Source organism: Dendropsophus ebraccatus, chromosome 1, assembly GCF_027789765.1.
Source record: "Dendropsophus ebraccatus isolate aDenEbr1 chromosome 1, aDenEbr1.pat, whole genome shotgun sequence".
NCBI classification, from domain to species: Eukaryota; Metazoa; Chordata; class Amphibia; order Anura; family Hylidae; genus Dendropsophus; species Dendropsophus ebraccatus.
In genome coordinates this window covers 200,737,922-200,762,474 of record NC_091454.1, presented here as the reverse complement: position 1 = coordinate 200,762,474, position 24,553 = coordinate 200,737,922, and the positions used below count along the sequence as shown (strand labels likewise).

Sequence of the window (24,553 nt, the reverse complement as noted above, 5' to 3'; positions counted from 1 at the left end):
GGTTGCATGGTTGTGTGTGACAACGGGCGGAACCTGATGGCGGCTCTGCAACTCGGCAGCCTCACACATGTGCCATGCCTGGCCCACGTGTTCAACCTAGTGGTGCAGTGGTTCCTTAAAACCTACTCCAATTTGGCTGACTTGCTCACCAAGGTGCGGCGCATCTGTGCGCATTTCTGCAAGTCAACCACAGATGCTTCCACCCTTAGGGCAGTGCAAGGGCGCTTGCGACTGCCAGCTTACTGACTGCTGTGCAACGTGCCCACGTGGTGGAATTCCACCTTCCACATGGTAGCCAGGGTTTATCAGCAACGCAGAGCCATAGTGGAATGCCAGATGTCAACCTCAGCAAGAAGGGGTAGTCAGGTCAGTCAGCTTCCTCAAACCTACAATGAGTATTAGACGTGGATGTCTGCTATCTGTCAGGTACTGGGCCCCTTTGAGGAGTCAACACAGATGGTCAGGGCGATGCCGCCATTATCAGCCTCACCATCCTGCTGCTGTGTCTGCTTCAAACTTCCCTGCTCAGCCTGAAGTCTGAGACTTTGCCTTCGTCTCAGGAGACGGGGGAAGAACATACGCTGTTAGATAGCCAGACCACCCTCACGTCTGTTTCTCAGCACAAAGTAGAGAAGGAGGAAGAGGAGCAGACTGCTGCAGAGACTGAAGAGGGTACCCATGCTGTTGGGCATGTATGGCCTGAAGAGGAGGAATTGGTGGAGGAGGAGGAAATTCAGTCAGCCTATTGAGGAGAGGGAATTCTTGCATGTTGTGACCCTGGCGCACATGGTTGACTTTATGTTAGGCTGTCTTTCTCGTGAACCTCGGATTAAAATTTTTTTTTGACAACACCGATTACTGGCTGTTCACCCTCCTGGACCCTCGGTACAAGCAGAAATTTTCAACTCTCATTCCTGCCGATGAACGGAGCATGAGAGTGAATCAATATCAACAGACCCTGGTGCAGAAGCTGAAAATTTACTTTCCATCTGACACCACTAGCGCTAGAGAATGTAGTTCTGTGGGCCAAAAAGCAGAGGAGGGTGAATCAGGCAGCTTGTCAAGGGGCATGGGAACACTCTTCAAGGCCTTTGAGAGTTTCTTGGAACACCAGCAAAACTATGTCACCCGTCCCCAGTTGAGACAGAGTAGGGGGGAAGCCTTCAGAAAGATGGTGAGGGAGTAACTTGCTGACCATACCAACGTCCTTCCCAATTACTCTGCTACATGCAACTACTGAGTTGCAAAGCTGGATACGTGGCCCGAACTGGCGCTTTATGCCTTGGAGGTGCTGGTCTGCCCTGCCGCTAGTGTGTTGTCAGAGCGGATCTTCAGTGAAGCTGGTGCCATCATCACTGATAAGTGTACCCGCCTGTCAACTGACAGCGCTGACAGGCTGATGCTTATTAAAATGAACAAAGCCTGAATTTCAGCTGAATTCAACTGTCCAACCGGGGAAAGCAGCTTAACATGAAGATTCTTTGTATATCCTCTCCTCCTCCTCTTTCTCCTCCTCCTTCACTTCTCAGCCAACAGCCAATTCTTCTTCCGCCATGCTGTGTCTGGCATAATTTTTGGGAGGCTCACCTGGTACCGCTTCTACCTTGGTCACTCTGTCATTACCACCATGTTGTCTCTGGCATAATTTTTGGGAGGCTAACCTGCTACCGCTTCTACCTTGGTCACTCTGTCCTCGCTGCCATGCTGTGTCTGGCATAATTTTTGGAAGGCTCACCTGCTACCGCTTCTACCTTGGTCACTCTGTCATCACCATCATGCTGTGTCTGGCATAATTTTAGGGAGGCTCACCTGCTACTGCTTCTACCTTGGTCACTCTGTCCTCACTGCCATGCTGTGTCTGGCATAATTTTTGGAAGGCTCACCTGCTACCTCATCTACCTTGGTCACTCTGTCCTCACTGCCATGCTGTGTCTGGCATAATTTTAGGGAGGCTCACCTGCTACCGCTTCTTCCTTGGTCACTCTTTCCTCACTGGCATGCTGTGTCTGGCATAATTTTTGGGAGGCTCACCTGCTACCTCATCTACCTTGGTCACTCTGTCCTCACTGCCATGCTGTGTCTGGCATAATTTTAGGGAGGCTCACCTGCTACCGCTTCTTCCTTGGTCACTCTTTCCTCACTGGCATGCTGTGTCTGGCATAATTTTTGGGAGGCTCACCTGCTACCGCTTATACCTTGGTCACTCTGTCCTCACTGCCATGATGTGTGGGGCATCATTTTTGGGAGGCTCACTTGCTACCTCATCTACCTTGGTCACTCTGTCCTCACTACTATTCTGTGTCTGGCATAATTTTTGGAAGGCTAACTTGCTAACTCAGGTTTAATGGTTCCCTGTGTTCTCACTGCCATGCTGTGTCAAGCTAAATTTTGGGGTCGTTCATCTGCTACCTCTGTTTTAATGGTTCACTGTGTTCTCACCACCATGCTGTGTCAGGCTAAGTTTTTGGGTGGATCATATGCTACCTCTGTTTTAATGGTTCCCTGTGTTCTCACTGCCATGCTGTGTCAGGCTAAATTTTGGGGTGGTTCATATGCTGCCTCTGTTTTAATGGTTCCCTGTGATCTCACCGCCATGCTGTGCCAGGCTAAGTTTTTGGGTGGTTCATATGCTACCTCTGTTTTAATGGGGAACACTCTCCAAGGCCTTTGACCTTCAAAGTGACTTTCAGCTTTTGACCATGGTCGCATGTGCCTTGTCCACCTTGGTCTGGGTCAGCACAATAGTCTTGAGATTGACCACCAGGCTGTAAAGGTGCAGTTAGGCAGCCTCAAAGGCATCCATGTATGCTGTTTTCTTTCCATTTTCGTGGTGTTTACATCATTTTCTTGACAGGTTTTCACGCAACCTTCCCTGGGCCGAGCTTGGGTCCACTGCAAAAATGCTCGAGTTTCTTATTGACTTCAATGGGGTTCGTTACTCAAAACGAGCAACAAGCATTGGGAAATATTCGTCTCAAGTAACGAGCACCCGAGCATTTTAGTAGTCGCTCATCACTAGTTAACATGTAATATCCCCAAACAGATCTGCTTCTAGTGATAGAAAACCACATCTCAAATTTATCAGTATATTATTCTTGCACAGTTCACTTACTGGAAGGGAACAGCTTAAGATTTCAGGACTGGGTTTTCCCTTGCATCTATCCCAAGGCTTGAGGAAATAATTATCACCTTAACCCTTTAAGGACAGAGCAAATTTCGATTTTTGCGTTTTCGGTTTTTCCTCCTTGTGCATAAAAGGCCATAGCACTTGCATTTTATCCACCTAGAGACCCACATGAGCCCTTATTTTTTGCGTCACTAATTGTACTTTGCAATGGCAGGCTGAATTTTTGCATAAAGTACACTGCGAAACCAGAAAAAAATTCAAAGTGTGGTGAAATTGAAAAAAAAAAACGCATTTTGTTTATTTGGAGGAAATGTGTTTTTACGCCATTCGCCCTGGGGTTAAACTGACTTGTTATATATGTTCCTCAAGTCGCTACGATTAAAACGATATGTAACATGTATAACTTATATTGTATCAGATGGCCTGTAAAAAATTTAAACCATTGTCAACAAATATACAACACTTAAAACCGCTCCATTCCCAGGCTTATAGTGCTTTTATCCTTTGGTCTATGGGGCTGTGTCAGGTGTCATTTTTTGCGCCATGATGTGTTCTTTCTATCGGTATCTTGATTGCGCATATACGACTTTTTGATCGCTTTTTATTACAATTTTTCTGGATTTGATGCGACCAAAAATGCGCAATTTTGCACTTTGGGATTTTTTTGCGCTGACGCCATTTACCGTGCGAGATCAGGAATGTGATTAATTAATAGTTCGGGCGATTACGCACGCGGCGATAGCAAACATGTTTATTTATTTATTTATTTATTTACTTTTATTTATAACCTGGGAAAAGGGGGGTGATTCAGACTTTTATTAGGGGAGGGGGCTTTTTACTAATAATGAAATTTTTTTTTTAACTTTTACACTTATACTAGAAGCCCCCCTAGGGGACTTCTAGTATAAGTGCTTTGATCTCTCATTGAGATCTCTGCAGCATAGATATGCTGCAGAGATCCATGAGATAGGCACTCGTTTACTTCCGGCTGCTGCAGCCGGAAGTAAACGAGTGCCGAGCCGGGGACGGCGCCATCTTGGAGCGGTCCCCGGCCGGCTTCATTTACGGAGATCGCTCCTCCGGGATTACATCCCGGAGGAGCGATCTCCCCACTAGACACCAGGGATGACGCTGCGTCCGGTAATCGGATGCAGCTGTCAACTTTGACAGCTGCATCCGATTACTGTATTAGCGGGCACGGCGATCGGACCATGCCCACTAATACCTACGGTCCCGGGCTACACGCGGCACCCGGGACCGGCGCGGTTCAGAGCGGGGCCGCCGCGCGGCCCCGCTCTGAACTCCCTTACCGGCATCAGGGCGTAAATTTACGCCCGATGTTGTTAAGGGGTTAAAATCCCCCATATACGTTTACTGCATTAAAGCTAAAAAGGGGGATCTTCTCACATAAACTAGCACTCTTGCATAGAAAAGACAACTTTCGTAAAAGCTTGTAAAGAATTTACTAAGTCAATCTCAATTACCATGCCCTTGCCATTGTGATAATCTTCTTAAAGCGACTCTGTACCCACAATCTGACCCCCCCCCCAAAAAAAAAACAAAAACAAAAACAAAAAAAAAAACACTTGTACCTTCGGATAGCCGCTTTTAATCCAAGATCTGTCCTTGGGTCCGTTCAGCAGGTGATGCAGTTATTTTCCTAAAAAACTAATTTTATACTGGCAGCCTTGTGCCCAATGGCCGTGGCCTAGATTGTGTATGCATTAGGCTGGCACACCCTCTTTGTCCCTCTTCCCCGCCCTCCTCCACATTAGGAATGCCCCAGACAGATTGCCTCCTATTCCTCAGCTATGTGAATACTGAACATGGGCTGGATCATTAAGGTACCTGTGCATTCCTATTGATGAAGAGGGCGGGAGGAGGGACGGAGGGGTGGTGTAAAGTTAGGGCACAGATACTACAAGCCCCGACGGTTGGGCACGGGGCTGCAAGTTTAAAAGTTGTTTTTTAGGACAATAACTGCATCACCTGCCGAACAGACCCCATGACAGATCTTGGATTAAAAGCAGCTATCCAAAGGTACAAGTGGTCACTCTGTCATCACCGCCATGCTGTGTCTGGAATAATTTTTGGGAGGCTTACCTGCTACCGCTTCTACCTTGGTCACTCTGTCCTCACTGCCATGCTGTGTCAGGCATAATTTTAGGGAGGCTCACCTGCTACCGCTTCTTCCTTGGTCACTCTTTCCTCACTGCCCCCCCCTCCCAAAAACCACTTGTACCTTTGGATAGCTGCTTTTAATCCAAGATCTATCCCGGGGTCCGTTCGGCAGGTGATGTAGTTATTGTCCTAAAAAACAAATTTTATACTGGCAGCCCCGTGCCCAACGGCCGTGGCCTGGATTGTGTATGCATTAGGCTGGCACACCCTCTTTGTCCCTCCTCCCCGCCCTCCTCCACATTAGGAATGCCCCAGACAGATTGCCTCCTATTCCTCAGCTATGTGAATACTGAACATGGGCTGGATCATTAAGGTACTTGTGCAATATTCAAACAGGAGAAAATGTTCCAGTGGCATTCCTATTGATGAAGAGGGCTGGGAGGAGAAACAAAGGGGTGGTGCAAAGTTAGGGCACAGATACTACAAGCCCTGCCCGTTGGGCACGGGGCTGCAAGTTTAAAAGTTGTTTTTTAGGACAATAACTGCATCACCTGCCGAACAGACCCAATGACAGATCTTGGATTAAAAGCAGCTATCCAAAGGTATAAGTGGTCACTCTGGGTTTTTTTTGGGGGGGGGGGTCAGATTGTGGGTACAGAGTCGCTTTAATTAGATGATGCAAGTGGAGGGAGTTAGTCGGCAGCAGAGAGCAGAGAATAAAGGATTACACAACATGAGGTGGGTGACAGCGGTATTCTGAGGTCAGGGAGGTCATTGCTGACTGTCAGAGGAGATAGCCTGGGGATTAACTGTAGACTAAATCTTTGTTGTCCTGTTTTGGTGCCTCATCTCCCTCCACCCCTCCCCTCTCCATAAGCAAGCCATGAAGACAGGGGGGAGAGCTTCAAACTGTTTTTTTCATGATAAAAATACATTTTTCGGCTAATAAACCCTAATACAATGTTTCTTAAAATCGCCTGTACTATTGATTTTTTCTAACTTTCCATCTTACTATCTATACTATAAAATAATTCTTGCAGTTTTCCTTATCACCACTGGGAATAAAACTAAACTTAGGCTGCTGTAAAGTGATCTGTACACCATTGCAGCAACATGTGACACCAGAGAGGAGACAAGAGCAGCTCCCTGTGGAATGACCTCTTCACAGGTCACAGAGCACGCTCAGTAATGTTTTACATTCATCTCAAGGGGACAGACTCTGTCTATTGTCGTCTATGTCCATGAGGCTTGCTTTAACGCATGTCACTAAATGCTGTTAAGAACAGTCCAGGAAATAGGGCAGCCCCCATAACAATGTACAAAAAGTGAAAATAAAAAGAGATTAGAATAAAAGAGCAAGTTTTAGTATCTGACTTTTACTAATAAGTAAAAGAAAATCTAGGTGACCCATTCCCTTTAAATTTGAAAATTTTCTTCTAAAAATTATCTTATTGTTAACAGATTCTTATTGGATAATTTTAAAATTATACACTACAATTAAATTAATATTTTTGGGGATAATAAAAATGCTCCTTTGCATCTGTAATGACTTCTCTTTTGGGATTAATCAATACTCCATAAATCATCTTCAAACACATAAATACTTGTAACAGTAGTAACAGATCAGTAGCACATTACACGATGCAGAACTCTTGCTTACCACATGTGAGCTTTACATCTGTGAATGATATATGGAATGATATTCACCTACTATGGAGTATTAGAATAGTAGAAGCTGCCTAAAAGTGTAACAGGTGTGTATTATGATGTTCTGCAGCAGCTAAGGTACAGATCATGCAGTGTCGGAATGGCCCACCAGAGGACCGGAGGAGCTTTAGAACCTGCACTAACACTGACTGACATGTTGTATCCCACTGGTTTTTATTTTATATATATATCGTCACCTCTAATTTCAATTGCATGTATACATGTTTTGTTTGTTTTTTTTTACTTCAATTTACTTTTAATTTACAAACCTCACTGTGTTTTTTGATGTCCTTGGTTTCTAAACCAAAGTGGGAAATATAAGTAAAGTTGCATTCTTACCTAAAATTAAGGGTACAAACACACTTGACGTATCCGCAGCGAGTTTCTCGCTGCGAATATGCAGCGAAACTCGCTGCGGATCTCGGCCCTGTACTGTCAATGAGAGACAAATTCGCAGCAGGGATGTAGATACCTGCTGCGAGCTTGTCTTCAGCCTGCCCTGTTAACCCCCCGGACCCTGGAGATTATACAGTACATCACCGGGTCCCAGCTCCTGCTTGCTTCGGCTTGCTTCAGCGGCTCCCTGTGTCTTCACGTCCTGCTCATCCAATCAGTGCGCTGTGGTGGGACAGCGCACTGATTGGCTGGACGGGACGTGTCAGGAACCGCCGAAGCCAGCAGGAGCGGGGACCCGGTGATGTATAATCTCCAGCGGCCGGGGGGTTAACGGACAAACAATCTACATCCCTGCTGCGAGTTTGTCTCTCATTAAGAGTATAAGGCCGGGATCCGCAGCGAGCTTCGCTGTGTATTCGCAGCGAGAAACTCGCTGCGGATACGTCAAGTGTGTTTGTACCCTAAGGGTGCGTTCACACCTACAGGATCTGCAGCTGATTTTCTGCAGCAGATCTCAGTTAAATAACTGAACACAGCATCAAATCTGATGCTGTGTTCAGTTATTTAACTGAAATTTGCTGCAGAAAATCAGCTGCAGATCCTGTAGGTGTGAACGCACCATAAGGGTGATTTTACGTAGCATTTTTCCTAAAACATATTTTTATGTTTTTTTTTCTGGCCCCTTCCCCCTCCATAAACTTTCATGGGTTATGTAAAGGTGGCCATACTGTACACCTTCAAAAAACTGATGGCCGAATGATTGTTCAGCAGTCATTTATCTCTCCTATCTGGCACTGGCCCTCCCCATACACAGGAAGGATTGGCATATTCCTATGAGGCAGGATCAACCGAAAAAAAGAATAAGGTGTGTGGGGACCTTTAGGGTATGTTCGCACGTACAGGATCCGCAGCAGATCTGCAGAAGATTTGATGGCCCAGATTCGATTTGCTTTGAATCTGCCAGTCATTAGCTGATTGTTGTCTTTTACCATGTTTTAAAATCATCATCCGCCGACTATACATTGCACAGTGCAATAGGAGGTGCTGACAGCTAATTTAAGTGTGTAAAAAATAATTAACACTATACTTACCACACAGGCTCCCCTGTGTCCTTGTCTCCTATGTCTGGCCCAGTGATTGGCTGAGCTGCCTGTCACTTCAGATATGGCTTCAGACATGCCAGTGGCGGCTGCAGTGAGCGGGGAGAAGCCAGAAGTGCATTGGGGGGAGCCTGGAGAGGTAAGTAAAACTTTATTAGTTTCTATTTAGAGCAAGGGCTGTACAATCAACAAGCTGTGTCAGTGCCCTATTACACAGGACAATTATCGTGCAAAAAATTGTTATATTGTTCAAATTTAAACAATAATCATTCTGTGTAATTGCAGGCAATGATAGAAAAATCGTTCGTGTATCGTTAATAGTTGATTTAGATCTGAACCTAAAATTATCGTTAATCGTTCGCTGTAATTCCACATTCGTTCACTCAAGTTACACATTTGGTCACTAATCGTTCAGTGTAATTGCACATTGTCCATTGTTTTACTGGGATCAGAAGGAAAAAATGATCTTGGTAACGATCGCAATAACGATCGTAGTAACGATCGTAACTAACGACTATCGTTCTGTGTCATATGGTGAACGATTTCAGGTTAACGATAAACAATCTCATTTGCGATTGTTTATTGTTAGTCATTAATCGTTAAAAATCGCTCCGTGTAATAGGACCCTAATAGGCTTGGTAAGCGAGTGCCGATTTAGCAGATCGCCACAAGCTTACATTAAAAATCGGAAACATAATATGGCCCTTAGTCTTTCCTCTTTACCAGGGCCGGGACAAAGAGTAGGCAGGGGTAGGCGATGGCCTAGGGCGCCAAACGTCAGGGGGCGCCATCTGGATGGGTAAGTAATTTATTTACCCATCCATCCTACCCCCCGCTCGCCCCCCTGCCTGTCTGCCGGCCCGCCCTGCACTGTAACTGTTACATACAGCAGCAGGAATAGAGTGTCCAGGAGGTGTAAAGGACCTTTGATGACATCATGCCCATGTGACCAGTGTGGGAGGAGCTATCTTCCTTTGCTAGGCTCTATGAGGCAGCTAGTTTCCTAGGCTGTTTATGAGGCAGTGAGGGCAGTGTATAAGATCAGCAGGAGGTAAGCCACACTGAGGGCACTGGTCAGCAGGGGGAGGGGTAGGGGGGGGTGTGTGCATAGATATGAGATGTTCTGCAGGAGTGTGTGTGTGCATAGATATGAGATGTTCTGCAGGGGTGTGTGTGTGCATAGATATGAGATGTTCTGCAGGGGTGTGTGTGTGCATAGATATGAGATGTTCTGCAGGGGTGTGTGGATGCATAAATATGAGATGTTCTGCAGGGGTGTGTGTGTGCATAGATATGAGATGTTCTGCAGGGGTGTGTGGGTGCATAAATATGAGATGTTCTGCAGGGGTGTGTGGGTGCATAAATATGAGATGTTCTGTAGGGGTGTGTGGGTGCGAGATATGAGATGTTCTGCAGGTCAGGGGTGTGTGGTTGCATAGATATGAGATGTTCTGCAGGTCAGGGGTGTGTGGGTGCATAGATGTGAGATGTTCTGCAGGTCAGGGGTGTGTGGGTGCATAGATGTGAGATGTTCTGCAGGTCAGGGGTGTGTGGGTGCATAGATATGAGATGTTCTGCAGGTCAGGGGTGTGTGGGTGCATAGATGTGAGATGTTCTGCAGGTCAGGGGTGTGTGGGTGCATAGATGTGAGATGTTCTGCAGGTCAGGGGTGTGTGGGTGCATAGATATGAGATGTTCTGCAGGTGTGTGTGTGTGTGTGCATAGATATTAGATGTTCTGCAGGGGGGGTGTGTGCATAGATATGAGATGTTCTGCAGGGGTGTGTGGGTGCATAAATATGAGATGTTCTGCAGGGGAAGGGTTAGGGAGCACACAGGGGTCTATATATAACTGGAAGAGCACACAGGGGTTTATATATAACTGGAGGAGCACACAGGGGGTCTATGTATAACTGGGGGCAGCACACAGGGGGTCTATGTATAACTGGGGGCAGCACACAGGGGGTCTATGTATAACTGGGGGCAGCACACAGGGGATTTATATATATAACTGGGGGAGCACACGGGGTCTATATACTTCTGGGAGAGCACACAGGGGTTCTATATACTTCTGGGGAGCACACAGGGGGTCTATATACTTCTGGGGGAGCACACAGGAGATCTATATATTTATGGGGGAGCATTCAGGGGGTCTATATATTTCTGGGGGCAGCACACAGCAGTCTATACTATATTGGGGCTGCACAGAGGGGCTTTACTACAATACTGGGGCACAGGGACACCTTAAAACTATGGGGGCACAGAGGAGTGTAACTACTGTATAGGGGTACAAGGGACCTAACTACTGTATGTGTTGGAGCCTAAAATGTTTCTCTGACAGATTCTGGAGAGAAGATTCACAGCCAGAAGACGACTTCTAGGTGGCCCAGGCTGGATGGAGGGAAAAAGAAAATGTGACAGATCGGAGAAGACGGCCCATGTGAGTCACTGGATGTAACTGCACAGTTATAGGGTTGTAGTGATAGGGGTCATGGTGTGGCGGTATTACGGAATGGTATCATTGGGGATATCTTTCTGTTCTGTTCAGTGCAGTTTTCATGTAATATGTAATCACTGTATGGTGGAAATAGTGTTATAAGGTAACTACTGTATGTATTGGGGCTCTTAATACAGTGTGGGGGTACATTCAGGGCATTATACTGTGCGAGGAGAACCAATTCTAATGTGGGGGGGGGGGCGCCATTTGCCTTCTCTGCCTAGGGCACCAAAACTCCTTGTCCCGGCCCTGCTCTTTACTGTAGATGACTTTCCCATATTAATGAACAGATAAAAACTTAGGGGGGTCATCCTTGTGCGTATCTATTGAAATCTATTACAGACTTTCTTATATTCGCTTGTACTTTTTATTTCTGCAAAGTTATTTGAATTTAAACTTACAATTCAACTTACAAATGTCTAGAGCCCTGCTGAAATTTGAAAAAAGGATTTTTTTTTTTTTTAAATCTGTCTAGGTCAATAACACTGTATCTGCGAATTCTTTGCATAGAGATTAGTTCTAAGTATTATTTTCACAACCTAATAATAAAATGAATGGAAATTTAATAAATGAAACATTTCATTGAGATTTCTTCTTGCAAAACTTCTCGGGAAGAAATGCCTCTGTGGTTCTTTACTTGGGTATTTTCCTGATCTATCTCCTGTCTATGCTGGGAAACCTTACCATTGTAGCAGTTGTGTGTTCGGCCCCCCGGCTGCACACCCCTATGTACTTCTTCCTGTGTAACTTATCCATCCAGGACATAGTTTATGCCTCCAGTGTGCTCCCAAAGCTCCTGGTCATTCAGATAACTGGGGACACCCGAACTTCCTTCCTACAATGTTTCACCCAAATGTTTGTGTTTGTAGCCTGTGTGGATACAGAGTTTTACCTCTTAGCTTCTATGGCTGTGGACCGGTATATAGCTATTTGTATGCCCTTGAAATACTCCACCATTATGAGCAAGACGATGTGCACGATACTTGCCCTCGCCTCATGGACATCCGGGCTCTTGAGCTCCTTGCTGTTTGTCATCCTAATATCTCATTTATCCTTTTGTGATTCCAAACACATCAGCCGTTTCTTTTGTGATGTCAAAGTCTTACTAAAACTTTCCTGTAGTGATGTCACATTGGTGAAAACTATGATATTTATTGAGTTATTTACGGTAGGTCTTCTACCATTGGCTATGATTGTGACTTCCTACTCTTTTATAATATCCATAATCCTTAAAATCAAGACATCGGCTAGAAGAAAGACGGTCTTCTCCAGTTGTTCTTCTCATCTAATGGTTGTTTTCCTCTTCTTTGGGACTTCAATTAGTATTTATATGAAGCCTGATTCTGAAAGCTTTACAGAAGTAGACATGATGCTTTCATTGTTGTATGTGGCAGTGGTTCCAGCCTTAAATCCTCTAGTTTATAGTCTTAGGAACCGAGAAGTCATGAAAGCTTTGAGTCATTTGTTGACATAAAAACAATGTGCCACATGTTCTTAGGTTCTATACATATATTATAGTAGGCTATACAACTCTTTAGGGCTAGGTTCACACTGCGTTTTTGCAATCCGTTTTTTCATCCGTTTTTTTGCAAAAAACGGATGGAAAAAACTGATGCATTAGTGTGCATCCGTTTTGATCCATTTTTCCATTGACTTTCATTGTAAAGAAAAACGGATCAAAACGGATCCGTTTTTTTAAACGGACACAAAAGTAGTGTCAGCTACGTTTTTGTGTCCGTCCCAAAAAACTGATCCGTTTGGTTCGGTTACGGTACTTTTGTAGTGCTGCCTTCTGAGAAATCATGGCCGGAGTGTATACACATTGGGGGACATTTATGAAGTTTGGCGTTTTTTTTTTACGCCGAGCTTACAAATGTCCCCACAGCTCCGGAGCTCAGAGGATTTATGTAGAGGTGCATTGCTTCTACATAAATCCCGTATGCACGGAGCCCGTCCGTGCGAATAATCTGAAACCTATCACTTTTCCCGCAGAAAAATGATAAATGCGGCGCGCGCAGATGCCGCGCTCCCTCAGCGTGCTGCCGCACCCCCCGTAACGCCCCCTCTCTGCCCCACTGGGGAAGGTGGCGCAGATTGGTCCCAATGCGAATAAAATATTCGCTAAAAGACCTCCCGGTGTCATCACTTCGCATTCAGCCAATCAGTGGCTGTGGCGGGGCAGTACACTGATTGGCTGAACGGGAAGTGAAGACGCCGGGAGCCTCCAAAGCAAGCCGGAGCGGGGAAGAGGTAAAGTATACTCCGGCAGGCGGGGGTTAATGGTTAATGGGGGAATATGTATCCTCATTGAAATTCACTGGCATAGGATCCACATCGGATTTAGCTGCGAATTCGCAGCGTTAAATTCACTGCGGATCCACCCGTGTGAATTTACCCTTAAACTGTTTTAGTAAAGATTTAGTGCACAACTTACCTGTCTGTGCTCCCCCAGTGTCCTCTTCCATGTCCTCATGCCTTCAGCCCACATAGCCAATTACTGACTGAGACAGACAGCACAACAGCCAGTGACAGATTGACAGCCTGCTCAGCCGATCCCTGGCTGCGACGCTGTTTTCCTCTCAGTCATTCACTGATTGGCTGAGCAGGCTGTCACTCCAGAGATGAGCTCATCCCTACTAACCATGTCTAATACTGACTAAAGTTGAGCTATTTGTGGTTTCTCGATCTACTAATCGACTAACACCTGACATTTCCAGCTCTGTGTATTATGGCACTACAATATCTCAGCTGTTGTTTTAAAATAACAGCAAATATTTGTCATTAAATGTAGGCCATCCACTCAATTTCAACATTGTGTGAACAGAGCCTTTCTGTGTTTTTAATCCACTCCTGGTTTTGGTTGCAATATGAGGACCACAATACTGACTGAAATATACGTAGTGTGAACCCAGCATAGACTGTAAGCTTTTGCTAGCAGGGCCCTCACTCCTCTTTTTTTAATAACTAGTGTGTTATTCTGTAATGTTCAATTGTTTGCCTTTATATACAGTATGTACCCTTAGCATTGTAAAATGCTATGCTATTTGTTGAGGCTGTATAAGTAAATGTTACTATTGTGATTTATTAAAGTGATCAAAATTTTTCGTCAAGTTTACTTTCTTCAAACACCTAATTGTGCAATATAGAAATACAGTAACAAAAATATTAATAATATTGACCAAACATAATCCCATCATCCTCTTCTGCAGAATGAGGAGAGTCCAGAATCTCATCTAGTACATGCACATATTCTTTTAATTATTATTATTATTATTATTATTATTATTCAAGGGAGCGAAAGATACAAAGGGGAGTTAAAATTTTATATTCTAACACAAACTGAAATAGGATAAATGTAAAGGCAAAAAATGACTGACTGATACAGAGGGAGAGAGGGACCTGCCTGTGAAGGCTTACCAGTCTTCTAGAGAAGGAGGGAAACAGAGACAGCTGGCCATTGCTTCGCGGTTAAAGAGGACCTGTCACCCCCCGTGCCGGGGTGACAGGCTCCCGAGCCCCTGTTAGATCCCCCTATACTTACGTGATCCCGCCGGGTCCTGCTTCCTGAGCCGGTCGGGTCACGGAGATTTCAGCGCCCAAAGCCCGGCGTGCGCGCTGAGAGATGAGTCCGATGCCCATAGAGAATGACGGAGCATCAGACTCCCCATTCATTTACTATGAGCGTCTGACTCTGCTGTCAGCGCGTGCGCAGGGCTTCGGGAGCTGAAATCTCCGTGACCCGACCGCATCAGGAAGCGGGACCCGGCGGGATCACGTAAGTATAGGGGGATATAACAGGGGGTCAGGAGCCTGTCACCCCGGCACGGGGGGTGACAGGTGTCCTTTAAGTCTGCAGCCTCCGATTGAAGTTCCACTCATTCCATAGACTTAATGATATTTGCCCACAAGTTCCCATATTTCCCACAATTGACAAGTCAATTCTTTGGGCGGACAGTGGAATCCGCCAGCAAATATAATTGAGTCTATGCAATATACAGCTACATTTTTCAGCAAAGACCTAGAGTCTTCCAGACTGTAGCAATGATAAATGAGTGATATTTAAAAAAATATATATTTCAAATTAGCAATGATATCTATAGAGTATTCATGTGCTGATAAATTGGACTCCTGACGGGAATAACTTTATAAATCCCTTTAGTAACCCACAGATGACTCCATGTATAAATAATACCCTGTGCGTAGAATTGTTCAGTACAAATTATTGCTTTACACATGCATACACCTAATATACTGAGAGAAAGTTATTAGACGCCTGAGCTACAGGTATAGGTATTGGTTTATAATATATATGACTGCACATAATGAGCCTCATTTACTAACAATTTTAGCTGTTATGCTGTTGGTTGTATCTGTTTTTTTTTTTTTTGCGTCAAATTAGTTATTGAGGAGCACATCCTTAGTAAACCTGGAAGGTTTTTCAATGGACAGAAATAAAACCCGACCATCCCGCCATATTAGAAGTGGCTGGTTTTTAGAATATAAAACCTGTCAAAAAATGACGGTTTTCTTAATAACTCTGTCGGTTGGGGCAGGATTTTAAGGATACACCCATGACATGACCACTGGGCGGAATTTTGGACAAAAATGATGTGTTTGTTGGATTTTTGGAAAAATTGTGCCGCACACCTTTAGTAAATGTGTCAGAACACTAAACTGACAAAAAAAATGACAATTTGCTGCTGGGAGCATGTTAGTAAATCGGTCTCAATGTTCTGAATTGATTAGTTATTTACTGCTCTGAAATACCATGCTACTCTTCTCCATGCACTCTGTGTCATATCGCACATCCGCCACATGTACACTACTGTTCAAAAGTTTGGGGTCACCCAAACAATTTTGTGTTTTCCATTAGAAAGTCACACTTATTCACCACCATACGTTGTGAAATGAATAGAAAATAGAGTCAAGACATAAATAATGATTTGTATTTGAAATAACATTGTTTTTACATCACACTTTGCTTTCGTCAAAGAATCCTCCTTTTGCAGCAATTCCAGCATTGCACACCTTTGGCATTCTAGCTGTTAATCTGTTTAGGTAAGCTGGAGAAATTGCACCCCACGCTTCTAGAAGCAGCTCCCACAAGTTGGATTGGTTGGATGGGAACTTCTGGCGCACCATACGGTCAAGCTGCTCCCACAACAGCTCAATGGGGTTCAGATCTGGTGACTGCGCTGGCCACTCCATTACCTATGATAGAATACCAGCTGCTGCTTCTGCTGTAAATAGTTCTTACACAATTTGGAGGTGTGTTTAGGGTCATTGTCCTGTTGTAGGATGAAATTGGCTCCAATCAAGCGCTGTCCACTGGGTATGGCATGGCGGTGCAGAGTGATCGCCTTCTTTATTCAGAATCCCTTTTACCCTGTACAAATCTCCCACCTTACCAGCACCAAAGCAACCCCAGACCATCCCATTACCTCCACCATGCTTAACAGATGGCGTCAGGCATTCTTCCAGCATCTTTTCATTTGTTTTGCGTCTCACAAACGTTCTTCTTTGTGATCCAAACACCTCAAACTTGGATTCATCCGTCCACAACACTTTTTTCCAGTCTTCCTCTGTCCAATGTCTGTGTTCTTTTGACCATCTTAATCTTTTTTTTTTATTGGCCAGTCTCAGATATGGCTTTTTCTTTGCCACTCTGCCCTGAAACCCCAAATCCTGCAGCCGCCTCTTCACTATAGATGTTGACACTGGTGTTTTGCAGGTACTATTTAATAAAGATGCCAGTTGGGGACCTGTGAGGCGTCTGTTTCTCAAACTAGAGACTCTAATCTCTTCTTGCTTAGTTGTGCAACGCGGCCTCCCACTTCTTTTTCTACTCTGGTTAGAGCCTGTTTGTGCTGTCCTCTGAAGGGAGTAGTACACACAGTTGTAGGAAATCTTCAATTTCTTAGCAATTTCTCGCATGGAATAGCCTTCATTTCTAAGAACAAGAATGATGAAAGTTCTCTTTCTCTGGCCATTTTGAGCGTTTAATTGACCCCACAAATGTGATGCTCCAGAAACACAATCTGTTTAAAGGAAGGTCAGTTTTGTAGCTTCTGTAACAAGCTAGACTGTTTTCAGATGTGTGAACATGATTGCACAAGGGTTTTCTAATCATCAATTAGCCTTCTGAGCCAATGAGCAAACACCTTGTATCATTATAACACTGGAGTGATAGTTGCTGGAAATTGGCCTCTATACACCTATGTAGATATTGCACCAAAAACCAGCCATTTGCAGCTAGAATAGTCATTTACCACATTAGCAATGTATAGAGTGTATTTGTTTAAAGTTAGGACTAGTTTAAAGTTATCTTCATTGAAAAGTACAGTGCTTTTCCTTCAAAAATAAGGACATTTCAATGTGACCCCAAACTTTTGAACAGTAGTATATATATATATATATATATATATATATACTGTATATACACACACACAGTGGTCCAAAAGTAGGTGGACAGTATCAGACATGGTGTTTTTTTAACTTATTAAATTTAAACACTTAATTTGCAAATACAATTTATTTACAAATATGATTTTTTTTATCCACAGAATTTACTTGTCTTCGTATCCGACATTACTTTACAGATGTATATAAAGGAATTGAATATTTCCTTAACTGAAGATTTCCACCTGCTAGCATTTTCTGGACTGCAGAAAGCTTCCTATGTCCTTATTCTCAGTATATCATTATTGTACTTGCTGTGTATGTTTGGGAATCTGATTATTATAGCAGTAGTATGGGCGGCACAACGACTACACACTCCAATGTACTATTTCTTGTGTAACTTGTCTACCCTGGATATAACTTATGTATCTACTATTCTGCCAAAGCTCCTGGACTCTCAAGTAACCGGGGAAAGCAGGATTTCCTTCCTGGGCTGTTTCACTCAACTCTTCATGTCTGTAGCATGTGTAGATACAGAATTCTTACTGCTGTCTTCTATGGCTTTTGACCGCTATGTGGCCATTTGTGACCCGTTGAAATATTCCATCATCATAAACAAAAGAACATGTCTTGTACTTTCCCTTACTCCGTGGACAATAGGTGCCCTGAACTCATTGCTCTATGTCTTCTTGATATCTCATCTATCATTTTGTGATTCTAAACATTTATTCCACTATTATTGCGATATGAAAGCCCTTCTAAGAATCTCCTGTAGCGACACCAGACATGTGAACATTGTGATATTATCAGAAGTTTATACCTTAGGTTTTATAGCATTTGGCATGATTTTGACTTCTTATGTTTTAATTATATCTGCTATCATGAAAATAAAGACATTCGCTAAACGGATGAAGATCTTCTCCAGTTGCTCCTCCCATTTGACAGTTGTTTTACTCTTTTGTGGCTCTTCTCTAACTGTTTATATGAGTCCTGACTCGAAAAGCTCCACAGAACTGGACATGATGCTATCCTTGCTATATGTGGCGGTGGTACCAGCCCTAAATCCTCTAGTCTATAGTTTAAGGAACAAAGACGTCTTAGATGTTTTAAGAGTAGCTAAAATTATTTCATAGGAAAATATTCATTGAAGTCAGGAGACATTTTCTTTTTATCAATTTTCTGTTTTAAAATACTGTGTAATGCAACACAATATAAAAATAATATGTGCTTGTCATTTTTACTATTTTCGTGCAGTACTGTGCAAATATTTTTGGCAGGTGTGGAAAAAAGCTGCAAGGAGTCATCTGATGGGCTCTATATTTTCATACTATATTAGGACAACTTCAAACATATAGCCAATGTCCTTATGGTCCTTTTACACGGAATGATTGATCGTTAGTTTTTGCACGATAACGATCGAATTCGAACGATCAAACGACGAGCGAGAAATCGTTCATTTTGATCTTTCAACGTTCAATGTTCTCAAATCATCGTTGATCATTCGCAAAAAATTCGCAGATCGTTCAGTGTAAACAGACTTTCAACAATTTCACCTATGTGTGAGATAGGTTTAAACGATCACAAAACGATTGCATAGCGAATTTTCCGTACGATGTATCGTTCCATCTAAACGCTGATCGTTATAAAAAAAACCATTGTTCATTCAAAATCGTTAATCGTGCGATCGGGCGAATGATCACTCTGTGTAAAAGTACCATAAGACACTAGACTTAGCATAAAGAAATCCTGGAAGGAGTCCTGAAAGTGATGATATGGCCTCACAGAGCCTTGACCTCACATCACCCAGTGTGCCTGGGATGACATGAAGAGACAGAAGGATCTGAGCAGAGACATTCACAGAAGATCTGTTAGGTTAGTTCTCCAAGATGGTGAAACAACTTCCCTGCTGAGTTCTTTCAAAAAATTTAACTCATCTCTAATACCCAAAGTATGCCCTCAATACTCACCTTTTCAAGCAGCTTATCAGGTTCCCTAATTTGGTTCTGTGATTACTAATTTATCCAACCTCCCTTGCACTTTTCTGTTTGTAAAAGATGGTCGGACCATTGTAGCATGAGCTTCAATGTCTCACCCCTTACTCCAAGAAACGACAGACAGACTTCAACATTTGGCAACAAATGGCCGCGCTGTTTATTTATGTTTACAGAAATACAATAGAAAAAAATAACCAACCAATAAATAAAATACCTAGATTAATAAATAAGCCAATAAGTCAGAGAAGTCATAAAAATCTAAACGATCAACTGTCCTCCCAGAGATAGATGGGAGACCGATCATCAAATAAACACCGCGACAAGTCCAAGGGAAATAAGATAGGGCCGGGGGGGGGGGGGGGGGGGGGGTGCCTTCACACGGCTTGACCACACAGCTCAAATCTTCTTTAGTCTTTTCACAGCTCCTGACGCACTGCTGCAGCGGCCAGAATCTCCCAGATTTATACAGCTCATCCAAGCCTGCCGTAACCGCCAGGACCAGTCATCTTCTTCTTTCTAGGGATTCTGCCCAGCAACAGGACCTGCAAGAAAACTTCGAGAAAGGTTACCGTTCCGCTCCCAAACCACTTACCTCAGTACATACATTAACAACACAGGGGGGTACCAAGGGCAGGGGGGTTATTACTGGCCAACAATCACCCACCGTATCCATTGACATAAGACACAAAGACACAAAGGTACCGTTCCGCTCCCAAACCACTTACCTCAGTACATACATTAACAACACAGGGGGGGTACCAAGGGCAGGGGGGTTATTACTGGCCAACAATCACCCACCGTATCCATTGACATAAGACACAAAGAAGGGAGGGTAACAAGTGGGGTCCATGACCGCCCATGTTGCCCGATTTACATACATTTCAGGGTGCCCTTTCATGGGCTTCAATGTCCCACCCCTTACTCCAAGAAACAACAGACAAACTTCAAAATTTGTCAAGAAATGGCCGCGGTGTGAGCTGGGAGACCGCCACAAGGCAGGCCAGCCAAGAACTGACCAGGCACAGCCAAACACCGCAGCCTGCTCAATTAGGGCTTGGAGGCCCAAATAGAACATATCCAAGCCAACATCTGAGAGATGGACACCCTTCCTTTAGAAAGAGCCCGGCAACAAATCCCTCCAAGTCAGTGTGCCTATAACTAAAACCGTTCAATTTAGGCAAAAACTTCATAACACCCATATTTATGCGTCTCCGGATTTTGTCCAGGAAAAATGACTCCCTGGAGGACCAAACCAGTCTTTGTACAATCTCAGAGAAACACAAAGTAGCATGGGGAAAAATAGAACTAAAGGATAAAAACAAAGACTTAATGTCCAACAAAAGGGGGACCGTGCAAACTTTCCCAATATCATTTCCACCTATATGTAACACTGTAATATTGGGTATACCCCAGTCAGCTGAAAGACTAAATATTAAATCCAAGACTCTAAGGCCACCCACCCCTTTCCATTTAACCTCAAAACTGGATGAATCCAAACCCAGATTTGGAGTGTAGGAGCGAACAGCAGCTCTATGCTGGGCCCGGACAATAAATGAATGTCCAAAAATCCAGACCTTTATCCGAGGACCTAAAATAAATTAAATGCACAAATTAGGACGAATATACAATTTAAAACGATCAGAAGACCACCTACCCAGAGACTTTATGATATTCCCCGACAAACCCAAGTTAGCTGCCTCCATGGCGGCCCTAACTCTGAAACTATGAGGGAAATACCCAGCTCCATCTAAACCTTTAACCCGCAAAACCCTGCTCAAGACCTCTTTAAACTGATAGTTAGTAAGAGGAAACCCATCCCTATGCAAGAACAAGGAACCAGAAGACTTAGGCCGAACACTCAACTAAACCACTCAAATAAACACTTAACAAATGGACTGGACAAAACTGCGCACCCTCCACAGCATTAATGCAAACTAACGCACCTCTACCCTGCTGGTCAGTCTTGGACTTTCGAACCACCAACAGAACAGAAGAATCTTGGAAACGTAAATCTGACAATAAAGGAGGAGGAACCACCAGTTTGTTCTGCGCCACTAATTCCCCAAGTCAAAATGCGCCAAAAAATGAACAAACAAAAACCACACGGAAAAGAGTTGCCTCAAAATTTGAACTACAAACATCCCGACAGACCACCAAAATACATTGCAACAGACTATAAGTGATAGGTCTCCTGCTATAAGGAAGAGACACCTGCCGACAGTTACCCTTCAGCAGCTGTTTCACCTACAACCAAGAACCGAGGGGTTTAATGTTGTACTATTTCTGAAAAAAGGATATGTCCGCCACTGTCTTAGAGACATGGCTGGCCAATAAACCTTCCTCCAGAAGACTAGAAAAGAAATTTAAAGCCGGAACGAGGTCACCTGAAAAACACCTCACACCCTGGGAAGCACAAAAGGATTGCCACCAATGCCAGGAAGACGTAAGGTCACTCCCACACTAGGTCTCAAAGGTGGCCAGGGCAGTCGAATCCTACGCCATCCCCCTCCGGCACCAGCAGCCGGAATCGGCCGAACTGTCATTGAGAAAGAGAATTGGCAATAACATTAGAATAACCAGGGACATATTTGGCCTTCATCCAGACATTAAGTTGAAAACATAACAGAACTAGACGTTTCAATAATTTAATATCTGAAAAAAAGGACAAACAATTAACAGCATAAAGAACCCCTTTATTATCAATATGCACCAAAATTCTGCAATTATGAAACTCCTGACCCCAAACAACCAATGCAACAAACACCGGGAACAATTCCAACAAAACTCTATTGCCAGTCAAACCCCCATCCACCCAAGATTGCGGCCAGGGGTGAGTAGTGTTGATCGAACTGTTCAAGAAAAGTAAGGTTCGAGTTGAACATCTTGATTTTCTCGAACCCGAACCGAACATTTTACTGTTTGTTCGAGTTAGTGTTCGAATTTGAGTTAAAGGGGTAGTCCGGCGGGGGGGCATTTTTTTCCTGACACCGGGGAGTAGGTGGCTGAGGGAAACAATGTCCACTCACCTCCCCGGGTTCCAGCGGCGGGTCCCGCATCGCAGCGCTCCGGTCCCCGGTTATCGCCCGCTTCCTGGTGTCTGACGCGGGCTCTAGGCGTGATGTCTCAGGTCCGCTCAGCCAGTCAGTGACGTACGTCTCGGGCACGCGTCAGGCACCAGGAAGCGGCCGGGGACCGGAGCGCCGCAATGCGGGACCCGCCGCTGGAACCAGGGAGGTGAGTGGACGTTGTTTCCCTCAGCCACCTCCTACTCGGTCCCAGCAAAAAAACGCGCCAACCCCTGCCGGAGTACCCCTTTAAAGGTTGAGTGCCTTTCTGCCAGCCAATCAGAGCAAAGCTCATAGAAGTGTCAGAAACGTCATTGCTGAGATTTATGGGTCTCATGGGCTGCTAAAATCACATGACCATCTCATATATTTATCACTGTGATGTGTTCTGGATGCCATTTTCTGCTCACTCACTGTGCTGTACAGACTGCTCTCTGTCTGTCTTTCTGTTTGCATGTTGCTATTTAGCTTAGTTAGGTAGTTAGTGAAGTTTTTAGCAAGCTTAGGGACTTAGGGGCAAGCTTAGGGATTTAAGGACAGGCTTAGACTTAGTTAGATAGCATTTCCCTCTCCATAGACAGCAATACTTAGGTTTGGTAAGGCTGGGTGACCTTCATTATTTTCTAATTCATAATCAGTGCCCAAAAGTCCATTTTTGTCCGTTTCCATAGCTGAGTAATAGTTTAAAAAAAAACATCTCCCCATCTGCCATACGAATCAATCAATCGTACATAGGAGTTGCTTAGTTACATTTATTCCTGGTTCTCACTTGGTTAGTGTACATGCCCAGTGCCCAGTGCCTTATGTATGTAAATTAAGTTCATTATATTTTCCATCTTATCTTTGAGTTATTTTTACTGTGTAACATATTTTACTACCACCTGCCTGTTGGGGATTTGGTAACGTGTCAGCTCCTACACTGTGATTTTACTATTGATTGTAAAAAGATTTTTCTATATATTCATATATCCTAATAAAAGTTAAAAATAAATCTTTAAATATTTGGTCCTGCATTTTTGTTTATGGGTTAATTCCCCTTTTTTCGGTTTGGTGTATAAGGTATGGACCTTTGTATATTGGGTCGTATATAGGCGCATACGTCACTACCTCTGTAACTCTGCAACATCACTACCACTGCATCTCTGCTACATCACTGCCGCCTCAACTCTGCCATGTCACTGCCGCCTCAACTCTGCTACATCTCCTTAGCACAAAGAAAAAGTGATAAAAATGGTGGCTTCCTTGGCGCAGTCCGTCTGGACCAGGAGTCTAATATCTGGATCATCATTGTTACCGGACACTGATTCCACGTTCTGGTGAAAAGAAGTTCTTTATTTGCATTCAGCTATGCGTTTCAAAGAGGCCACCCTCCTCTTCATCAGGCATCTACCTTACTACCTCAACTTTGCTATGTCACTACCTTACTACCTCAACTCTGCTACATCACTGCCGCCTCAACTCTGCTACATCACTACTTTACTACCTGAACTCTGCTATATCACGACTTTACAACCTCAACTCTGCTATGTCACTATCTCAACTCTGGTATTTCAGTTATCCATTGAAAGGAATGAAGTATTTTACCCTCCTAATTTTTTTCCTGTCTTTCTTAGAGCCAAATTTTCTTCACTAAGTTGTTCCATGTTTCCAGATTACTCTTCTGGATGGTAATTCCAGCTTCTACACCACTACTGTTCGAGGTTCGAACTCAAGCATTTTACTGTTCGATCATCACTAGGGGTGAGCAGACCAATGGCCAGCATAAAAGGAACCAAACCCAAATGAACCAGCCGAATCAGTGAAAACGCCCAAATCCGAATAATCCACAAATCAGATTGCCATGTAGAATGACCATTAAAGTCCCGCAAAAATTCAAACAACAGACTCAAATCATCCTTCAACAAGTGTGAAGTCTGACATAAGAATGCGGTGAGGACAGGCCTTTTGTGGCTAAATACAGGCGACTCATAGGTATAACTTTTGAGGCAAAAACCAACAGACCTAAAAAAGACTGCAACTCACGCAACTTGACCTTCTTCCTACCCAAAAACATGGTAAGCAACCCATAGGCTCTATCAATCTTTTCGCTAGGCAGGCGAAATTGCATAGCAACAGAATCAATTTCGATGCCTAAAAATTTCAACGAGG

At 43.9% G+C, this 24,553-nt stretch overlaps 2 protein-coding genes across 2 annotated transcripts; both read left to right on the top strand.

Moving 5' to 3' along the window:
• The first annotated feature begins 8,524 nt into the window (after positions 1-8,524).
• LOC138784008 (olfactory receptor 8I2-like) lies at positions 8,525-18,479 on the top strand. Its single transcript, XM_069959423.1, has 2 exons — positions 8,525-8,590; positions 17,511-18,479. Exons 1-2 carry the CDS (start codon positions 8,528-8,530, stop codon positions 18,477-18,479), a joined length of 1,032 nt encoding a protein of 343 aa, XP_069815524.1. The 5' UTR covers positions 8,525-8,527.
• Positions 11,549-12,421, top strand: LOC138771123 (olfactory receptor 2T3-like; the record flags this gene model as incomplete). The annotated part of the gene is made up of 1 exon (XM_069950603.1): positions 11,549-12,421. A coding segment is annotated over one exon (873 nt), but the record flags the coding sequence as incomplete, so codon positions are not given.
• Positions 18,480-24,553: the final 6,074 nt, after the last annotated feature.